Genomic DNA, 21,823 nt, shown 5'->3' on the forward strand with positions numbered 1-21,823 from the left:
CCAATAACATTTTCCAAATAGGCAGAGCTATTTTTTCAGAAGCTTTTGTTATTGACACACTATTGTTACTTCCCAGAATTTGGGTTTTATACTGAGTTTAATAAGTAACGTCTTTCTCTTTAGGTCCTCTGACCTTCCTGGCAAAGCCCAGGCTAAAATCCAACGAACTGCCTTATCTTTACAACTCTAATGCTACAACCCTTTTTCTCCTCTAATTCTTTCAGAACTATGAACCTCATACTGTGTCTCAGGGAGAGGCTGGGAATAAATCACATTGCTGGACAGAAACAAAGCACTTAGAGATGATGAAGCCCTGTGCGGGAAGGAAACCACTTCCTGGGCCTCTCCTGACCCTGATAACTCACGAGTGCCCCTGGAGGTGGAGCTGACCCCCGCAAAAATGGAGGCTACAATATATTCCAGGAAGCGTGACACATTAAGTCTTGCAGTTTGAATTTATGTCTATTATTTTGAAATTCAAAATTTGAATGAAAAGTTTTCAAACTACAGGAGTGCAGCTTTGTTGTAAAAATTTCATACGCGCGTGCAAAAACTAGAAAAGCCAAATTCGACCCCAATTCCTTTGTCAGCGGTAACATGGCAAAAAAGCTTGGGAAAAGTACACAACTTTTCAGACCCCTGTTATTTGAAAATACCACAGTTTTATAGCATGCTATGCATTGTTACACATTCTGCTTTTCTATCTAATGTCTTACACGTCATTCCCTATCATGGCATTGTAGCCTTTTTTAACAGTTGCATAATACTCGGTAGCATGGATGTGCTGTGATTATTTAACCAGTCCTCTCTCGATGGCTGCCTGCCAAGGCTGCTGTGAACACCCTTTTGTCCATGCCCTGTGCCCACGTGCACAGATCTGTGGGAGAGAGTCCCACAGGGTTGATGTCCCTGGATCAACCTTTAAAGCTATGTTTGCTATTTTTAATTACAGTGTTTTTTTAAAAAAAATAAATTTATTTATTTATTATAGTTTTGGCTGCATTGGGTCTTCGTTGCTGCGCATGGGCTTTTCTCTAGTTGCGGCGAGTGGGGGCTACTCTTTGTTGTGGTGTGCAGGCTTCTCATTGCAGTGGCTTCTCCTTTTGTGGAGCATGGGCTCTAGGTGCTCAGGCTTCAGTAGTTGTGGCTCGCGGGCTTAGTTGCTCTGCGGCATGCGGGATCTTCCCGGACCAGGGCTCGAACCTGTGTCCCCTGCATTGGCAGGCGGATTCTTAACCACTGCGCCACCATGGAAGTCTTAAAGCTGTGTTTGCTTTAAAGCTATGTTTGCTTTAAAGCCCCCTCCAGGCATGTCTTCCTATCTTCGTTTCAATTTTAATGGAATTAAATGTTGACAGAATAATGTTTTCTGAACAATATCTTTCAATATCTTTTTTTTTTTTTTTTTGGCCGCACCTCCCGCCTTGTGGGATCTTAGTTCCCCGACCAGGGATCGAACCCGGGCCCCGGCAGTTGAGTGAGAGTATTGAGTCCTAATCACTGGACCGCCAGGGAATTCCCTGAACAGTATCTTTAATTCATCAGAGCAGACAATAAATCCAGTAAGATGACAGCTCACATACCACTGTCCATACCTTACATATCCTCCATTTGCATCAACTTCAGTGCCTGGCATGTGGTTGATACTTGATAAACGTTTCTTGGGTAGATAAGGAAAAGCTAAATAGATACAAGAGGTATGAAATGAAAGTGTTCATAATCCAAAGTTCCTAAGGTGAGAAATCAGATCTTAAATTGGTTAGTGAATCAAGATTTAATTTGATCCCAAGTTTTGTTATCTTACATGTAGAAACTAGGAAATATTTCATGAAGTTTCTTAGTTTGCGGGAAGTTGCAAGATGAAAGAAAATTGTTACTTTACTATTGAAGTCTTCTAAAGGAACTCCATGAAATGAAGGGAGAAAGAAAATGTAAGATTAAAGACCAAATAGTAGCAGGAAAGATGAAAGCAGGAAGTCACAGGCACATTTGCATTCATCCAGGTTTTACAGAACTACATTAAATGCATTTCAGGGTAAAAATACATCCCCCCACCCCCATTCTCTAAAAATCACATCCTTGCTGGGCAGCTGAGTAAGCAAAGGAGCAGGGCTTCACCTGGGCTCAAAACGGAAGCACTTCCTCCAGGCAGTGGGGAATGTGGCAATTCTGTCCCTCAAGGTCCAGGGGCGACAAGGCCCAGTTCAGTACTGCTGGCTTTGGAAATGAGCAGAGGTAGGGGGAGGTGAGGGTAAAGCTGATCCCACAGACCACTGCATACAATGGGACAGGGGTTTTGCAGTTTAGGAAACAAACAGGACAAAGTCAAAAGTGTATGACTTTTTGGGTAAAAGGAATAAGGAAGTATGAATGAATTTGTGAATTTGCTGAAAGAAAATGGTATCTTTGAACTTCCATAAGAATATTAAAATTTCATTCCTCAATCTCATAACAAAGGACAAGGCTTAGTTAACAGTGTAACTAACATTTGCGTCTATGAATACCTCTAAGCTATCAGTTGACCCTTCAGTTAATGAATATTCATTGAGCACGCAAGGGCCAGGCCTTGTGCTGGGCACTCAGGTTATAACTGAACCGGAAGAGCTGTGACTGCCACCAAGGCTGACTTTTCTTAAGAGTGCCATAAACAAGCCAGCAACCTCAAAACTTTCCCAGACATGCCTGCTTGTGATGCTGGCCTGGGCCCTCCCCCTGCTTTGGTCAGTCAAGTTACTGTGTTCTCCAGCCCACCTCTTTGTCCTACTGCCTCAAGCTACCAGAAACAGGTAGTAACAGTTCTGTACTAACTGGAAATGGCTAGAAAATGGCCTTTCGGGCACATTTTTTCCTTGCCTGCTGGCAAAAAGGATTTATATCTCAACATGTACATCACAGCCCACCCTTGGGCATCCTCATGAATGAGACTTTCAGGCAAGGGTGTGGGCACAGGACTTGCGTGCCAGTGGGCAGAGAACTCTGCGTGGCCCTTCACACAGGCCTGGCCGAACACAGCCTTTAGTGTTTAAGCAGTTAGAGTTTTAGGACCAGAAAAGAATCTCACCTTTTAAACAGCAAAACAAAACCAAAAACAAAACCCAAAAAACAAACAAAAAAGCCCGGATGACAGCAAGTTTGGCACAAGAGTATCTAATATTTTTTGGCTGGTACAGATCACATAACACCAAGTTTAGGAATGTAAAAAAAAAAAAAACTCCCAAAGAGTTAAAGGAAAGTCCAGGAAAAGATGACACAAATTCCTTTTTGTTTGAGTGGAGTACTTGGGTAAGTTTTCCCTTTTGCACAGAAAAGGATGGCTGAGATGGAAGCCCAGCTGACTTTCACAGAACATGCCTGATTTTTGTTGAAGGTCAACCTAAAATAAAAGAAAATAATTCACTGTCTTCATTTGGGGTAAAAAAGTAAAATACTGAACATAGTTACTTATTTTAACAAGTATTTTTAAAAATTAATTAGTTAATTTATTTATTTGGCTGCACTGGGTCTTAGTTGTGGCATGTGGGACCTAGTTCCCTGACCAGGGATCGAACCCGGGCCCCCTGCATTGGGAGCGCGGAGTCTTAACCGCTGGACCACCAGGGAAGTTCCAACAAGTTTTTCTTATGAAAATCAACAAATTGCTATTATTCATGCCACGGCTAAGAGTGAGGCATCACTGGCATCACTTTAGGGCTGAAATGCTTCTTGATTATGTCATAAAGTTGATTCATTTAAGACTAGACCAATGACTTCAGGTATACTTGACTAAACAAAGCTGACAGGGAGTTTTATCTTGAACTAATTCACAGATGTGAGAACCATCAATTAGAAAGAGCACAAAGCTCCGTGTCCTTTCTTTCAAATAATAAGGACATAGGGGAACTTCAGATGAGACTATGTGTGTTATGGCCTTACCTAAGAGAACAGACATTAAAGAGATGAGGCTATTCTGTCCTTATTTACTATCATATGCTTAAACTCACTTCAGGCCTTCCCTTCAGGTGTCTGTGCCCTAGGTTCCTTCGAATCCAGTTTTTGAGGCTGTTGATGGAGGCTGTCTAACTTCTGCATATCTTCTGTAAGACCATTTCTAAGATCCTCGTTGTTTCTCAGAAATTCTTTCACCACTTCCAGTTGATTTAAGATCTGTAAGAAGAAACCATACAATGCACAGCTTAGATAATTTTATAGCAGACTTGAAATTCAGATGAAAAACTTACTAGCTCCAAGACTGGCTCCTGTTCATGTGTCTACCAATAGCTGGTTCTGGGGCCACACAAGGGAGTGTTTGCTTGTCTCCTTAAAATTTTTTGCTTTTAGGGGTTAATATCCAAAATATATAAAGAGGGACTTCCCTGGTGGCGCAGTGGTTAAGAATCCGCCTGCCAGTGCAAGGGACACGGGTTTGATCCCTGGTCCGGGAAGATTCCACATGCCGCGGGGCAACTGGGCCCGTGCTCCACAACTACTGAGCCTGCGCTCTAGAGCCCTCGAGCCACAACTGCTAAAGCCCGCGCGCTCTAGGGCCCATGCTCCTCAACAAGAGAAGCCACTGCAGTGAGAAGCCCGCGCACCACAAGGAAGAGTAGCCCCCGCTCGCCACAACTAGAGAAAGCCTGTGCGCAGCAACAAAGACCCAACGCAGCCAAAAAAAAAAAAATTATACATATATATATGTATACACACACACATATATATATAAAAAGAACTCACACAATTCAATAGCAAAAAAAACAGACAACCCAATTAAAAAATGGGCAAAGGATCTGAATAGACATTTTCCCAAAGAAGACATACAAATGGCCAACAGGTACAGGAAAAGGTGCTCAACATCATTAATCGTCAGAGGAATGAAAATTAAAACCACAATGAGGTATCACCTCACACCTGTTAGAATGGTCATCATCGAGAATCCCCTGGCGGTCCAGTGGTTAGGACTCCACACTCTCACTGCCAAAGGCCCGGGTTCAATCCCTGGTTGGGGAACTAAGATCCCACAAGCCATGCGGCACGGCCAAAAAAAAAGAACAGTCATCATCAGAAAGAGGTAACAAATGTTGGCGAGGATGTGGAGAAAAGGGAACCCTCGTACACTGTTGGTGGGAATGTAAATTGGTGTAGCCACTCTGGAAAACAGTATAGAGGATCCTCAAAAACTTAAAAAAGGAACTACCAGGTGATCTAGAAATTCTACTTCTGGGAATATATCTGAAGAAAACAAAAACACCATGCTGAAGAGATATCTGCATCTCCATGTTAATTAGCAGCATTATTCACAATAGCTAAGACAAGGAAACAACGTGAGGGTCCATCAACAGATGAATGGGTAAAGAAGATGTGGTATATATATATACAATGGAATATTACTTGGCCATAAAAAAGACGAAAATCCTACCATTCGAGACAACATGGATGGACCCAGAGGGCGTTATGCTAAGTTAAGTCAAACAGAGAGAGACAGATATTGTATGATCTCACTTATATGTGGAATCTAAAACAAAAACAAAAAAATAAACTCATATAAAAAGAGATCAAATTTGCAGTTACCAGAGGTGGGAATAGGGAATTGGATGAAGGTGGTCAAAAGGTACAAACTTCCAGTTTACAATATAAATAAGTACTAGGGATGTAATGTACAACACAATGACAATAGTTAACACTGCTGTATGGTATATTTGAAAGTTGTTAAGTGAGTAAATCTTAAGCATTCTTATCACAAGGTAAAAAACATTTTTTTCCTTTTTTTGGTATCTATACGAGATGACAGACGTTAACTAAACTTATTGTGGTCATCATTTCACGATATATGTAAGTCAAATCATTATGCTGTATACCTTGAACTTATACAGTGCTGTATGTCAATTATATCTCAATAAAACTGGAAAAAAATTTTAAAAGATGATTTTTTTTTTTGCTGTAAAACTTCCTGCATTTGTACGAAAGGGCTATATGTCTATACCTATGTGTGTGTGTGTGTGTGTGTGTGTGTGTATACACATATATACGCACATACGTATACATACACATACACATATATGTATATATAAAAATAAAATAAAGCCCTTTCATTTTGAATTTTGTACCCATTTATTATGATTAAATACATTTACACATACACATATGTATATACACACACATATACACAAATGTATACACTTACATATAATGCTCTTTCATTTTGAATTTTGTACACCTTTATTACTAGTAAATATGTATACATATGTACATTTATTACTATTCAATATTTATAAAATATACATACATATTTACTAGTAATAAATATACTGGTACAAAATTCAAGATGAACACAGGGTACAACGTAAGAAGTTGGTCCTCTTCCACATCCTGTCCCCAGTCACCCAGCTCCTCTTAAAGGTGACCACAATGAAGTTTCTTGTCTCTTCCAGAGATATTCCATGCATTTACACGTGAGCATATATGTATATATGTGCACACCTTTTTAAAATTTCAGCTTTGAGACATAATTGGCACATACACATTTTTAAAAACACAAATGGCAGCATATTAGACACTGTTCTTCAACTGATTTTTTTTCTATATCAGATTATAAAGCGTGGCCTCGTTATTTTTTTTAATGGCTGAATAGTTTTTCAGTTATGGATGTCTCATATATTAACATATTATTTCAAACCTTCTGCTAAGAGAAATACTGCTGCAGTAACTAACCTGGGACATGTGTCATTTTGCATAAAGTGACAGGCTATTTGTAGGATCTGTTTTTAGAAGTGGAATGCAGTTTTAATTGATAGAGTTTTCTGTTTTAATGTTAATAGATTTTGCCAAAACTGTCATCTCTAGAGGCTATACCAATTTAAACTCCCACCAGTAACATACTTCCTGACATTTAAACTAATAAAAGCATGTATTCTTAGAATAGTACCACGGAAGTGTTTTCACTCGGCTTATCCAAGGATACCCTCACTGGTCACTGTGCTTATTACAAAGAAGAGAGTTATTAATATTTTGGGGTGTGGTGAATTGTTTAAAATGAGGGACCCCCAATTCCAAGCTAAGTCAAGATGATCGACATCTAACGAAGGAAAGTGGTGGAGTACCCTACTCTTAGCAGAGTGGTGGTTCTTAAACTTTAGAGATGTACACAATTGACTCTGGTGCAGTAGGGCTAGGGCAGAACCTAAGCAGGCACCAGGTTATTGTGATGCCAGCGAATGAGACGGTCGGTTGCAGAACGATGGCTGCCAGGGATGGGAGGGAAGGGAAGACTGGCTAGGGCTTGTGGCCAGGATGAACAGGGAACAGGGAGGGCCAGGGTGGAGCTGAGGATGACCAGAGGTCTTCAGATAGGTTACTAGGTAGATGGGGATGTGCCCTTCAGCTGGAGCTGTTTATTACATGGCTAGAAACAAGCCTACAGCTCCTGAAAGATACCTGGGCTTTAAATAATAAATCTGGAAACCATAAAAACGTGAAATGAAGATTACATCAATGACATAATTCACAGTGTACATTAGTAATTGCGGGTACTGCACCGTTAGCACTCACTGCCTGTGCTGGGTGCTCTAGATGCACCCCAGGGTTCTTCCCATTCCTTGGTTCCCATCAGATGCCCGAGACCATGCCGGCCTGGTCTGTGCACCACACATACCCTGCAAGATGGAGTGGGGTCCTCCCTTCCCATAGACCTTCTCATTTGATGACTTGGGAGCTATGATCCTTTGTGCTGTCACCTCCCGACCCTCTCTGCTCTTGAAATGTGCTCAAGAGGGGTGATTATTTTAGCTTGTGGGGAGGAGAAAGAGTCAAAAGGAGTTTTTAAAAAAATTTATTAAGAATGGGGAAGGCTTGTGCACATTTATATGTTAAATGGGAAAAGGAAGTAAAGATGGAAAAACAAAGTGCTAGAAAAATAGTCAGACAGACTTGGATATTGAAGCCCAGCTTTGCCACTTAACTAGCTGTGTGACTTTGGGCAAGACACTTGATCTCTCTGAGCTTACTTCCATATATGCAAATATAGGATGATGACACCAACGCCACCAAGCATTCCTGTGAGGATTAGAAATAATCTACTAAAAGCACCTAGCACTGTGTCTGGTACATTCCTCCCTTCCAACAATCATTTAACAAAAGTGTACCGAGAGTCTACTATGTGCCAGGCAGGCACTGTTCTAGGCAAAAGATGCTTAGCGCCTCCATACTGCCAGGCACTTAAGCCAAAACCCTTGGACGTGTCTTTGACGCCTTTCCTTCTCTCACACACCACACGTGCCCCCCTTCTCACCACCTCTACTCTTCACCCTTCCACCCTGGTCTGAACCACCACCTCTCTGACCTGGTACCTGCGGCAGCCTCCTAATGTCTCCCTGCTTCCATCGTTGGCCCCCGGCCCTGCATCCTCCACACGGCGGCCAGCGTGCTCCCTTCATGGTTCTGCTGCTCAGAACTCAGTGTGGCTGCCGTCTCAGGAGGAAGAGCCCGGACCCTCCCGACGGCCCACAAGGCTTCCGTTCTCTCAGCTCCTCACCGCACTCCAGCCACCCTGCTTAGCTTGCCCTGCCCTCCGCCCGAGTGCTCCTCCTCCAGAAGCGCACACGGCTGCTCCGCCCCTCCTGCACGGTATGGCTAAGTCTCAGCCTCCCAGAGGGGCCTGCCTGGCCACCCCACGCGGCCCAGCCCCCACCCCCATTCGGCCACTCCTGAGCCCCACACCCTGCTGCACACAGTCCTCCTCCTTCTACCTCGCCGCGTCATTACTTATTATGCTGACCGGTTACCGTCTGTTTTGTTCACTGATGCACGCCGAGCTTCTAGAACTGCGCCTGGCAAGTAGTAGGCACTCACTCATGAAATAAATCTGCACTATAACCAATGGAGTGTCACTTCCCTCCTTTCCCTGCCTCGACTGCATTCTGTCACTTTCTCCCTGAGTTTCCCCCTGAAAGCGCCACCCCCCCAACCAGGGTTTAAGAAATCAGTAATGATTTTAAAGAATGTGCAAGTTCTCTGCATGTTTTTTAGCCACTTACTGCGCTCAATGTTCTTCGGCTGAATTTTGAACCCCCCAGATCCTAACAGAGCACCAAGGGCCGGCAGGCGTATGTGAAGGGCTCTTGGGTGGCAGCTGCTGCTCCCATTTGGCTCCGAGGCGGACCGCATTTTACAATCACAGTTATGCACGCACAGTGTATTTTAATGGGAGCCCCCTTTTATAACGTTATTTATCATTAAGGCTCGCCAATTGGACAGAAAAGAATGGAGATGATGAGCTCTCTCTGCTTCGTGGTCCCTGGCACTCACTCCCGTGCTCCTTGATGCCTTTGGGGGGACTGTCGTACTAAATCACCACCATTAACCATTTCTTCTCAACTTGGCTTTCCAACCCGAGCCCTGCTGTTTTAATGAACACCAGAAACAGGTCTTGCTAAACATTCACAGAATAAGTGCCGTGGTCATAATACAACCACTGCATTTCTTGATTCCTAATTGCACATTTTTTTCATATTTTAACATCTCGAATGAGAATGCACCTTACCATTGATAGTGTCTTACAGTAAATTGGCAGCATTTTTTTTTTCTTACAAGTGACTGAATTAATGGTGTGTCTTGCAATTCATAGTGCTTTAGAGTCACTGAAATTTGGTTTATCAAATCCTCTGACTTTGGAGACTAACCCAAAAGAACATGAATAATCGTGTTTGGTGCTGAACTTTCAAAAGAGGTCTGTTCCACACATCGTGGAAAGCCATCCTTCAGCTTCTCAAAGATAACGTGCCAATCAATCCGAACTTACATTTTGATCAACTGAAATATCAAGAGAAATGCCACGGTCCACTGAACAGAAAGCATGAAAAACGAGAATTTATCACCTTTATCTAGAGACTTTGGGACTCAGAGGACAAGCCAATTAACCCCAATTTCCTCTCTGTAAAACACAGATAATGAAGGGTCGAAATTTACAATTGCTAGCTGCTCGGTGACATGAGAGCTGCTGCACGGCACGTGGGAAGGCAGGCCCAGGGCCAGAGCGGGAAGACCCCCGGGCCAGCCCTCATACCCCAGCCGTGAGGCCTTGAGCCCATCAGCGCCTGCCCCTTAGGGTCGCTATAAAGCAGGGTATTACCAGGGTCCCTTCCCGCTCCCACCTTGCAGAGACTCCTGGCTTCAGCGTGTTGCTACTGATGCATTTTGCTCTTTGTTACACAAACAGGAAAAGAACTGCAGCTCCCTCAAGAAAGAGGAGAGAATTTCTGATGACTCAGGGACCATGAGCCTGATCCCCCGGTTTTCTTCTGTCCTCTGACTCTGCTTTTAAAAAGAGCAGCGGAAGGAAAACTTGGGATGGTTCTAATGGCATTTTAAAGTAAAGCCAGATGAGGGACTTCCCTGGTGGTCCAGTGGCTAAGACTCCGCACTCACAATGCAGGGGGCCTGGGTTCGCTCCCTGGTCAGGGAACTAGATCCCACATGCCGCAACTAAAAGAGCCCGCACGCCGCAACTAAGACCCAATGCAGCCAAACAAATAAATATTTTTTGAAAATTAAAAAAAAAAAAATAAAGCCAGATGAAACAGATGGATTTAGAAAACAGCTTTAACAGCCTTATTCGTCACTTTAAATACCTATGGTGTGCCAGGGTGGGTGCACCCCCCAAACCACTGGTACCCAGTCCCTGTGCTAAAGGAGCTCATCAAGCTGAGTGAAGCACCTGGGTCAAGGTCAGAAGTTAACATAGGCATATGGACCAGTACGGAGCATGGCCTAAAAAATGAAATACACACTTTGTATTAAAACACGCTGTGTTTCACGAGGTAGCCAGTAAAACTACTTTCCTCGGACAAGGTAGAATGGAGAGGTAAAATGATCTGTCCAAGACATCCTGGGAATCTGGAATTCTAATCCAGCAAGTGCTGGGCTATTTCTGAACCTTACCAAAATATAATTCTACTACTGTTAGTTTTTTTTAATATCTTGCATGTAACAAAGGGGACTCATATCTCCTGTACTTGAGACGATCATTAGCTTGCAGTGTCCTGAGCTAGAATCCTTTAACCCCTCCTTCGCCGCCTCCTGCCAGCCCCGAGCCACGCCCCAAGTAATCTAACCAGCCACTGCGAGCCGTCAGCTCGCAGTGGCTGGTTAGATTACTTGGGGCGTGGCTCGGGGCTGGCAGGAGGCGGCGAAGGAGGGGTTAAAAGCCGTCAGCTCGGCCCCAGTAGTGCCTCCAGCACCCGGCTCCTCCCCCACACCTCTAGCTTCTGTCCTCTTTCTCTCACCCTCACACAACTGCAAGAGCCTCCTGGCTCGTCTCCAACCTCCAAGTGCCATTAAGACGTCACTTTCTAAAAGCCCTATCTGATCTATTCATTTACTCTCTCTTGATTTAAAACCTCTGTTGGCTCCCAACTGCTTTTTGGGAATAAGGTCCAAGCCCCATAGTGAGGCATAGAAGACCTTTCAAAATACGGCTTCGACCTACCTGACCACCCTCACATCCGACCATACCTCCCTCCTACGCTCGCCTCGTCACTGTCTGGCCCAGGCTAGTCTTTCAAATGCCTTCTGCCAAGAATGCTCTTCTGCTCTTGCCAATTTGCCGAACTCTGATTTCATTCTTAGTCCCAGCTCAACAGCGCCTTCTCAGCAAAGCCTTTTTCTGCAATCCCCCCTCTGAGCTGCAGACACTCGCAGGAGCCTGCGGTTCAGGATTCTGTGGTCGCCCTTCCTGTGGTCTTCCACTCTGTGGCACATATTAGGCACCCAAATGTTTGCTGATGGAGTGAAAACATTTGTTTAAGGGTAACAGTAATCTGTGCCAAAAGAATATCCATTTCTGGAAATTATTTGACTTTTAAAGCAGAAACGTAACCGTTAATAAGTTAAAATGTGCTACTCTTCCTCCCTGGTGCCTTTCTTTGTTTTGTTTACTCACACAGAGGATATAATGCTTTTTTTTTTTTTTTTTTACCTCTTCAGGCAACACCTCTTGTCCTTTTGCTTGAAGATATAGCTCTTGAAGTTTTTCCTTTAGTAATTCCATCTCTATCTCGTTTACTTGTTGCTCACTCAGGTAAACTCCTGTTTCATAGTCACACCCATCTGGCTGATCTTCCTCAGGGATGTAAACAGCCCAGTCAGATGTCAACAGCTGTTGGGTTACCGAATATATGAACTGATTGAATGTAAAAGATATTCCAAAAAAAAAAAAGATATTCTACTCGGTTACTCAAAGAATTTGACTGGATCCATTCTAATAACATCCCGTGACCACAGAAAAGCTGCTCAGCCCAATCACAATTCTGACTTCATATCAATATTGTTCCCCTGCTTACATTCTAGAATTTTGTTTAAATCTAATAAGCTTCAAATTCTAAATGAGTGACTGTGGTTCCTTTTTTTCCCCCCTTAGTTCTTTATGCCTGAACTGTTAAATGTGATTTTATACCTTTTCTATTTGGGAGTATACCGCCACAATCTCTGGGATATTCTTAAATTCATTCAGAAAATTTTGGATCTTCATCTGAAAATCTCGAAGCCACACAGAAGACACTTTCATCTCTGAAGAGTGCATGATCTCGTTACGACACTTAATCACCTACAGAAAGACAAAAAAAGAGAAAAGCCTTCAAAGGCCAATAGTGGGGTAAACTGAGATTTTGTAGTTCCAGAGAAAGACTGTTGAAAGGCCTTGTTAATTCTAAAATCCACAAGTGTGCGGCCTGCAGGTGCTGTCAAGGCTCGAGGGGGATGTTCAACCCCCGGCCACTTGAATAAATTAATTGGGGTAAGAAATACAAACAAGCCTACAACTGTCATTAGTCCTTGAAATCTTGTGGCTGGGTGGGTATCTCTCGCACAATCCCCCAAATGCCCTAACTTAAAACCACCTGCCAAAGAGCAAGACTATTGGCTACTGGCTCTGAGAATACCCAAAGGCCGAAGCAGACAATGCAAAAATCTTTTAATATATAATTCATGCCAAGTCTTGTACACTCTTGGTTAAAAGCTACCAAAGGGGTTGATTTTATACTGTGATAGTTTTTGAGTCTGCTGATGATAAAGGATTCTCAGTCCTTTCAGCTGCTGGCATGCTAGCAAAATACACATGCATTTTCTCTACATATTATAAATAATCGAGGTATGCTATATACCCTTTTCAAGGATCCTTAGAGTAACAAATGTGCCAGAGCTGTTCTCTGGTGAAACGGAGATAGTCTAAATCTCCCAGAGGAAGTCTGACAAGCGTAGCGATCTGTTCTGACACTGTTTATCCATTAGTGTTTCTATTTTCTTCAGTTCTAGGTAAATTGGTCTTGCAACTGTTTAGCCAATGAGCTTTGAGAAGGGCAGGATTCAAATGCTGGCATCCAATGGACAGAATGACGCATTACCCTGCATTTGTTTTTTTTTTAATGTGGAAGATTACTTTGCTTCTGTTTATGGCAGAACAGGGAAGAGAAATTTGAGGCTCGTCGATTTAGTGGCAAACAGTGCAACAGCAGGTTGTTGGAAAAGTTCAACAGGGGAGGGTGGAAGGGTCAGTCTCCCGCCTGCATTCACACAGGGGTTCTGGGACATCACAGAAGGTGCATGTGATGTGAGCCCTGCTTGCCTGCTCAGCGATGACAACTGTGGACCAAAGTCTAACTCCTTCGCACACCACTGTCTGGGGAGAGCCGTGAGCTCTGCCCACACGGCTGCTTTAGCAGCACGGGGTGTGGCTCCTGGCTGGTCTTCACAGTACCCACCCCACCGACTCTGTCTGCTTTTCAGTCTGACAGTTCTTACCTCTGTGACTTTCTTTCGATCAACCTCGAAGTGATCACAGGAGTTGATGAGACTTAGAAGAGCAACCGCGTCACATTCCTCGGGTCGTGTTTTGTCTGCCAGTCCTCGGGGCATGAAGGCCTGCAGCAGGGGAGGCCCAAGGGGCACCTGAGTCTCCTCCGACCCTAGGAGACATCTATCTATATGGGGCTAGTGGGACAAATGTTATGTGCCTGTTCCGCAAATGATGACTGCAACTCTCTTACTGGGGTTTCAAGTTAGAGCCTCATGAGTCCAAAACACAAGTCGGGAAACAGTGCGGCAGCCAAGCCTCAGCCCAGGGCAATAACTGAAGAGTTGCTCTATCTGTCCACTTGCTATTAGAGACACTTATACGCTTGACCTAATTGTCCTTTCTTAATGGCATATAAGCAGGAGGCAGGGGTAGAAAGCACCCTTTTCTTTTCCTTACTGAAGTTTCAGTGGCTGAGTTGTTCAAGAAGATTTAAAAGTAATAGTTATTCCCAAGTGGACACTTTAAAATTACTCGAGAAAGTTCAGTATGGTAGTAGAAAGTTAAGAGTCTGGGCTTTGGAATGCGACAGAGCTGGGGTGCAAATCCCAGCTGTGCCACTTGTCAACTGTATGACCTTGGGCAAGTTACCTATCCTCGGATTCCTCATCAGTAAATGGGGGCTAACTGTCCTCATCTACCTTGAAGGATGTTTCGGGAATTAAATGAGTTAATGCGGGTAAAGCACTTGCACGGTGCCTGCCACATGCTAATACACAGGTCACAAATGTTGGCAATTATTATGCTGATGGTGCAAGGTGAGCAGGACCTACACAGGCGTTACAGACGGGGTCCCAGGGTTTGAGATACTAGATACAACAGAATGGCCTCATTCTAGCATGAGCTTGCCTTTTGTAGCACTTTATGGTGTGTACCCCCCCCAAATGGTGTCATAGCAAGGCTTGGGCATATTTCTTTCCTGAAGTATTTCCAAATTTACATCTGAAGGCAACAACTTTACCAAGCTACGAAGCTCAAGAGTACATTCCTGCCAAGGGACTAGAAGAGATGACATATGAAAAATGACTCGCAAAAAAAGAACTCTAAAAAAAGAGACCTTCCTACAGGGCTGGTCATGGTGCTATTCTGAAAAAGGCACGTGGTATGAGCCGACACCCCCCAAGGAGAGTCAGGGCTCTGTTCCTGATGGTGGTAGAATCACACACCTCGGCCTCACGTAATTGAGAAGAATTCTACACACACTGAATGGCCCCTATCAAAAGGTACAGTAGCCAAGACCATCACTGTCTCTGGCCAACCCGCTGAAAGAAGTAGATTATGGATGTTACAAATGTTAACAAAGAACTTAACTAATGTATCACGGGCAAACTAAATTGACGCAATAGAGGAAAAAAAGAAGAAGAAAAGAAACACTGCTTATTCCAACTGTGGCTGAGAGGAACATCCAAAGTGGGAGGGGCCTTAGTTGCCTCAAAACCAAGCAGAGTTTTTCTTTCCCATTACAAGGTATGTCCAGTCTGGCATTTTCTCACCAATATAAACCTGTCTCTCCCACGTCAAGGTTTTATTCTAGTACTTCTTTCCTTTCCTCAGAACCAGAAGCCGACATAGAGGCTCTGCCGCCTCCTTGCCTCTGAAAGCTGTTTCTTAAAATGGTATCGCCTACCGCCAGGTTCCGTATGTGACAAGCACTGGGTGAGAAACACACGTTATTGCCTCTCACTACTCCCTCCTGTCTCTTCACTGAGTAGCAGGAGACAAGGTTGGAGAAATAAACAGGGGCCAGAACATGCTGGGCCTTACTGGCCTTGACAAGGAGTTTGGAGTTTATTCTAAGGACATTGGGAAGCCATCCAAGGGTTTTGGGCAAAGGAAGAAAGCGATCTGATTCCCACATGAAGACCGCACATCCTGCTGTGTGAAGGACCAACCAGGGGTGAGCAGAGCAACAGAGGTGGCCAGGTGGGAAGCTGGCAGGAGAGGGGGCGAGAGCTGTGATGTACAGATGGCGAGGAGGATTCCAAAAATAATTTGCTCGTACAAATGAGAGGGGTGGTGGGGGGAAACAGATGAAGCAAGAATGATTGTAGGTAGTTGGTGGTGGGACATGGGCGCAGGCTGGCGGGGAGAGATGAAGAGTCCTGCTTGAGAAGTAAAGACGAAGTACCCAGGAGGTGATCCAGTGGAGGCATCAAGTAGCAGCTGGGTATGGGCCTCCAGAGCGCAGAAGAGTGCAGAGCTAGGGGTACGAATCTGGGAGCCGGCAGCAGAAACGTAGTATTTAATATTTCACTCCACGGGCCTGGGCAGTATCACCAGGGGAGAAGGCGGGGTGGGGAGGGACAGAAAAGGCCCGAGGAAGGCCAACCGACACTCAGAAGGAGGCTAAGGAGGAGCCGGGGAGACAGGAGGAAACCCAGGAGGGGAGGCTGTCACAAAGCCAGGGCTGTCTCAAGAAGAGTGGCCGGCAGTGCGGCAGTGCCGAATATCTGAGAGGTAGGAAGGACGAGGCCAGAGAACTGAAGGTCACGCGTGCCCCTGACAAGACATGCAGTGGAGTGGCGGGGCAGAAGCCAGAGGGCAGTGGGTTGAAGAGTCAACGGGACCTGCATGAACCCTGAAAAGAGAATTAGGCATAAAGCACTTTTTGAGAAGTTCTACTGGGTATGTATATGGGAGGCAGTTAGAGAAATGGGAAGACAGCTGGACGGAATGGATGAAGGAAGTTTTTCTTTCTTTTCAAATTTTATTTTCCAAGTATTCACTCAATTTTTTTTTAAAGCTTTATTAAGATGTAATTCACATACCATATAATTCACCCATTTAAAGTACACAGTTCTTCATGGAAAAGACTCTGACAAGTACAGGTTTCTGGTAACTGACTATACTACTGAACTGAATGAATAAGCATTTTCAGAACTCTAATGGAAAACTGATGAATTCATAAAAGTGCTAACAAAATATCAAGATGAAAAAAAAATTAATTACATGGGACTGAGTGAACTGATGAGGATGATTATAATTTTTGTGACTTTCTGTTTGAATTAAAAAAAAAAATCCCACAAGGACTCAGAAGCAAAAAATATACAAATCAATTATCACTGCAAAGTAAAGGAGCTGTTACAGTGGAGGATTACTGGACTGAATGTCAATATTATGACATAGTCTGAGTGTGTCTCATGTTTGGTAATTGCAATCACTGTTGCTTTTGTTGTGGTCATCCATTTACAATGCTTGGTGTCAGTTTATTTATCTCTTGTAAAAATAAAATACAGTGTTTGTGTGTGAAAAAAAAAGAATGTGAATACAGGGAACTTTGGGAAACTAGAAAATCTAGAAAGGATTCATTGATAATTATTTATTTTCAATGAATAAAATAAAATGTAATAATATGGCTAAAAAAATAAATAAAGTACACCTTTCTTTGTGATGACATGGATGGATCTTGAGGGCATTATGCTAAGTGAAATAAGTCAGACAGAGAAAGACAAATACCATATGATCTCACTTATTCGTGGAACCTAAAACAAAAACCCGAGCTCGCAGATGCAGAGAACAGACTGGTGGTTGCCAGAGGTGGGGGGTGGAGGAGTGGGCAAAATAGGTGAAGGGGGTCAAAAGGCACCGACTTCCAGTTATAAAATAAATAAGTCCTGGGGATGTAATCCACAGCATGGTGACTATAGTTAATAATACTGTACTGCAGTATTTGAAAGTTGCTAAGAGAGTAGATCTTGAAAGTTCTCATCACAAGAAAAAAAAATTTGCAACCACACATGGTAGTGGACATTAACTAGACTTATTGTGGTGATCATTTCACAAAGTATATAAATATCGAATCATTATGTTGTATACCTGAAATTAATATAACATTATAGTCAATTACACCTCAATAAAAAAATTAAGCATTTACAGTTTAGTGGTTTTCAGTATATTCACAGAGCTGCACAACTATCACCACAATTTTAGGACATTTTCATCACCCCAAAAAGAAACCCTCTACCCATTAGCTATTGCCCCCTCTCTCCTTCAGGCCCTGGCAACCACTAATCTACTTTCTGCCTCTATAGATTTGGCTATTCTAGACATTTCATATAAATGGAATCATACAATATATGACTGGCTTCTTTCACTTAGCATAATGTTTTCAAGGTTCATGCAATACTGTAGCATGTATCAATACTTCATTCCTTTTTATGGCTAAATAATATCCCATTGTATGGATAGACCACATTTTGGTTATCCATTCATCAGTTGATGGACATGTGTGTTGTTTCCACCTCTTGGCTATTGTGAAGAGTACGGCTATGAACATTCGTGAACAGGTTTTTGTGTGGACACGTTTCCACTTCATCAGGTACGTACCTAGGACTGGCACTGCTAAGTCATATATTAACTCTATACTGAATCTCTTTTTTTAAAAAATTGAATAAACCAAGGCAGTACTAAGGCTATTTGTATGGTGATGGGAGTAAGCAGGGAGGTCGGAAGAGTGGAGACTCAAAGTCCTTGGGCAGGTGGGAGGGGATAAGGTCCAACACTCAAGTGGAGGGACAGGGCGGTAAGAGGAGAGACGCCCTTCCTCCTTTGTAGCAGAAGGAAGAAGATGGTGCACATGGAGGTAGGTCGGTAGGTCTGGTAAAAAGATAAGAAAGCGAGAGCAAGGTTAGCAGCTGGGATTGCAGGTGGGGGAACAGGAGTGGGAGCTCGGCGGAGGAGAGGCAGCAACAGTTGTCTCCGGGAACAGGAGGCTACGGAGAGACAGGGCCAGACTGCTGGGCTCGTGATCAAGAACTGAAAGCGAAAGATCCCTCGAAAGATTCTTCCCCAGAGCAGCAGGTGTGGTGTCATCAGGGCTGGAGCTGAGCCTGGCAAGTGCAGAGAAAGGAGGAAGAAGACCGAGACAACTGCAAGGGACTGAACAGAATGATGGACTGTGGAATCTGGGCTGGCTGAGGAAGCAAAGGAAGCTGGGAGGGCAGAGGCTGCTGGGGATTGGGAAAGCAGTGGAAGCCTCAGAGCTGTGGACGCTGGAGAGGGACGAGGGGTGGGGCAGAGGTGGGGGCGGGTTGAATAAGTACGCCGAGGGCAAGCAGGATGTTGGACACCGCAGCTCCCTGTGCTGACACAGTCCGGGTGTAAGTATGCAAGTGGGAGGCTGAGGTCGAGAGGATCACAGGATGCTCGAGTGGGGAGTCCAGCTTGGAGAGAGAATATACACATGTGGTTGGACTAGGTCTGCGGGTGACGGCAATGAAGAAGGGAAAGAGTGGCAGAAACAGGTGGCATGGGCTTCAAGAGGATTCTGAGGGTATGAAAGCAGCGACAGAAAACAAACAGGTGAGGGACGGTCATAGCAAAGGGTAGAGTTTTAAGTTTTTTTCTTTTCTAAGTAAAAGCAAAAGTTGGCAATTCTATGGCAGCAACAAACAAGAGGGAGAGAGGGTATGGTGGGTTTACTGGACCACGATAGCCAAAAGTCTGGGGGCCACCGATATAGTCCAACTTCCTCATTTTTGAGGTTAGGGAACAGAGGCTGGCCCAATGGTGCACCACAGCAGCTGAGCGGAGATTCTGATCCCTGCTTCCCAGGCACCAAGCTTGTGCCTGCTGGTAACTAGCACGTAGACTGACTCCAGAGGCGAATTTGTGTTAGGAGGCTACTTCGACTCCCCCTACCCCCCTCCTACTGGGCTTCTGGCACATATCAAAAAGTCAAAAAAAATTCTTCAATCAGCCCAGCTAGTAAGTCACATCGCCAAGATCCGAAAACGGGCCGAAGAGTCCCCTTTTATCTGGCTGCCTACCCCACCCCTACCTCCCCAAAGTTTTACTCCTTAGCTAGGCACTTAAGGTCCTTTCTATCTTAGCCCCAACTTCCCTTGGCTTATTCTGCCATCCTCATGGCACCCTACAGACAAAGTGAGCTACTCAGGGAGCCTACCCTCAAAACGCCTTGCCTGCTTCTCCCTCTGTGCCTGTGCCCATGATGCTCGCTCTACATCTTGACCCAGCGTCTCTTGTTGAAATCTTCTACTTTACTAAGCTGCGTTGGGGTCCGATATAACAGCCCTGAGCCGCCTAGACACTACACCCTAGATCAAAAGCCCAATCTCTCTCTGCATCTGTTTATGGGGCCCCAGCTCCCACACAGACCCAACAGACGCCCCGGGCTCCAGGAAACTCCTACCTGGTGGGCCAACTCCTCCTACCCTCCCGACCGCAGGTGCTTACCTTGGCCACCTCCCAGGCGTCGACCGGCCAGCGGACCGGCCGGCAGTTTCCCCAGTGGACGTCTCCATTTCTGCTGGTGTGATGTTTCAAAATCTCCCGTTTCCACTCTGCGCACACCTGACACTGAGGCTGAAACTACAGGGGGCGGCGGTGAGGAGGGGCCCGGGAGGGAGGGGCGGCGTCTGGGCATCTGAACCCCAGGCACGGCGGTCGGCCCGGCTCCGGGGAGGGCACGAGACCCTGCGCCCGCGGACGGGGTGAGGGGCGACGGTCAAGACCCCGGGCCGGGTGCTCACCTGGCGGGCGCGCGGGCTGCACCGCGAGCCGCTGCGGCAGGCGGCGCGGGGGCCCAGGCCGGGGGCGGCGGCGAGCAGGCTGCGGTGGAAGGCGAGCACCTCGCGGCCGACGAAGCCCTGCAAGCAGCCGCGTAGCAGCAGCAGGCAGTGACCCGCCTTCACCCAGTTCTTGTACTCGGCGCAGTTGAGGCGCGCGGCCAGCTCAGAGAGAACCATGCCGGGACCCAGCCCGCGGGGCCACGGAGCGAGGGGCGGGGCGGACGGTAGTGCGCAGGCGCGGAAGCCTGGGCGCGCCCGAGGCGACGGCGGCCCTATGGGCGTGGCCCCGCCCGAAGGCGCCCCGGATTCCCCCAACCGCCAGGCGGCAGGGAGTTCTAGTTTCCGGGGCACGTCGGCCCCACCCCCGTCTTAGATGACGAACGACGCGTTATGTACTTTGTCTGGTGCTCGCCCAGGAAGCCTCTACTCTGTTCCCTTAAACTGAGACCTCGCCAGCCAACGATTGGGCTCCCTCTCCTGAAGCCTGTGCTCCTGTTTTGTGGTTTTTTTTATTGTAGAGGTGTAAGAGGGTGCTCAAGACACAGTTCTTGAATTACTTATGTTCCTTGCGTTATACAATTCTAGAAAGTTTACCTAACTGGATCCTAAGCCCGCAGGTTGGCTGTAGCCTATCTGGACATTAGTGAAATTTGACCGTTGGCTGTCTGCACCGCGCACCTGTTATGCGCCTGCGGTGTGCCAAGGCGACACAAAGCTCAAAAACATCCGCCATTGGGCTACCTAGCAGAGGCAAACAGGACGGACGACACATCACCCGGATTCTGGAGGGCTGCATCGCCTCGAGTGGGATGAGGACTTCTTCCACCATGGTCTTGAAGCATTGAGCTTAGATGATTTAGTACTCTTGGTCATATGATAATTAGAGCTCCTTGCATAAGGTAATCTGAGTTAAGTTCCAAATAAGTGCCATGAGGGTCAGAAGGCGATGGCTTGTCAACTCCAAATGACAAGAGGTCATCTCAATTTTAGTTGCTTTTAGTGAGCTTCTTGAGCTTGGAAAACATTTTAAAATTGTGTGTAGTCAAAAGGCTCTGAGGGAAGAGTCTAAACATTGAAGCCTTCCCCTGACTTTCTGTTTCACAGCAAAGTGGCAGTATTCAGGAGTGTTAGCCTTGGACTCAAAATGCTGCTTCTTAGCTCTTTGATCTTAAGCAATCTTAATTTGATCTCAGCAAATTACTTCATTTCTCTAGGCCTCAGTTTACTCACAGTAAAAGGAGGGCTACCCTGCTGGGTTGTTGTGACAATTAAATACAGTCTGAAATACTTAGTGCCTGGCAATAGTAAGCTCTCAGTAAATATTAGCTATTATTTTATATTGACCTAAACGTGCCCTTTCATCAATCAGTCATTCCTGGGCAAAGTATTTTAACAAATCACTGGCCACCTGGAAATGGAGGCAATTTATAGAAAACCGTGAGCGGATCATAGTCTCCTGGAATTCTGCAGCACAATG

At 45.2% G+C, this 21,823-nt stretch overlaps 1 protein-coding gene across 1 annotated transcript; it reads right to left on the minus strand.

The window, feature by feature from the left end:
* Positions 1-443: 443 nt before the first annotated feature.
* CXHXorf38 (chromosome X CXorf38 homolog) lies at positions 444-20,558 on the minus strand. Its single transcript, XM_059911384.1, has 7 exons — positions 20,308-20,558; positions 20,012-20,146; positions 13,765-13,884; positions 12,422-12,571; positions 11,945-12,124; positions 3,981-4,143; positions 444-3,373 (listed from the first exon to the last, which is right to left on the minus strand). The coding sequence occupies exons 1-6, from the start codon at positions 20,521-20,523 to the stop codon at positions 3,982-3,984; spliced, it is 963 nt and encodes a 320-aa protein (XP_059767367.1). The 5' UTR covers positions 20,524-20,558; the 3' UTR covers positions 444-3,373; position 3,981.
* Between the last annotated feature and the right edge of the window lie 1,265 nt (positions 20,559-21,823).

Source organism: Balaenoptera ricei, chromosome X (genome assembly GCF_028023285.1).
Source record: "Balaenoptera ricei isolate mBalRic1 chromosome X, mBalRic1.hap2, whole genome shotgun sequence".
Lineage (NCBI taxonomy): Eukaryota > Metazoa > Chordata > Mammalia > Artiodactyla > Balaenopteridae > Balaenoptera > Balaenoptera ricei.

What these genes read in the sequence shown, in the direction of transcription:
- CXHXorf38 (XM_059911384.1), bottom strand. Translation starts at nt 20,523, where the DNA reads ATGGTTCTCTCTGAGCTGGCCGCGCGCCTCAACTGCGCCGAGTACAAG. An exon ending in GCAGCCCGCGCGCCCGCCAG is followed by an intron (nt 20,147 to 20,307) that starts GTGAGCACCCGG and finishes CGCCCCCTGTAG; the next exon opens with TTTCAGCCTCAGTGTCAGGT. An exon ending in AAGAGGTGTTGCCTGAAGAG is followed by an intron (nt 4,144 to 11,944) that starts GTAAAAAAAAAA and finishes TTCTTCTTACAG; the next exon opens with ATCTTAAATCAACTGGAAGT.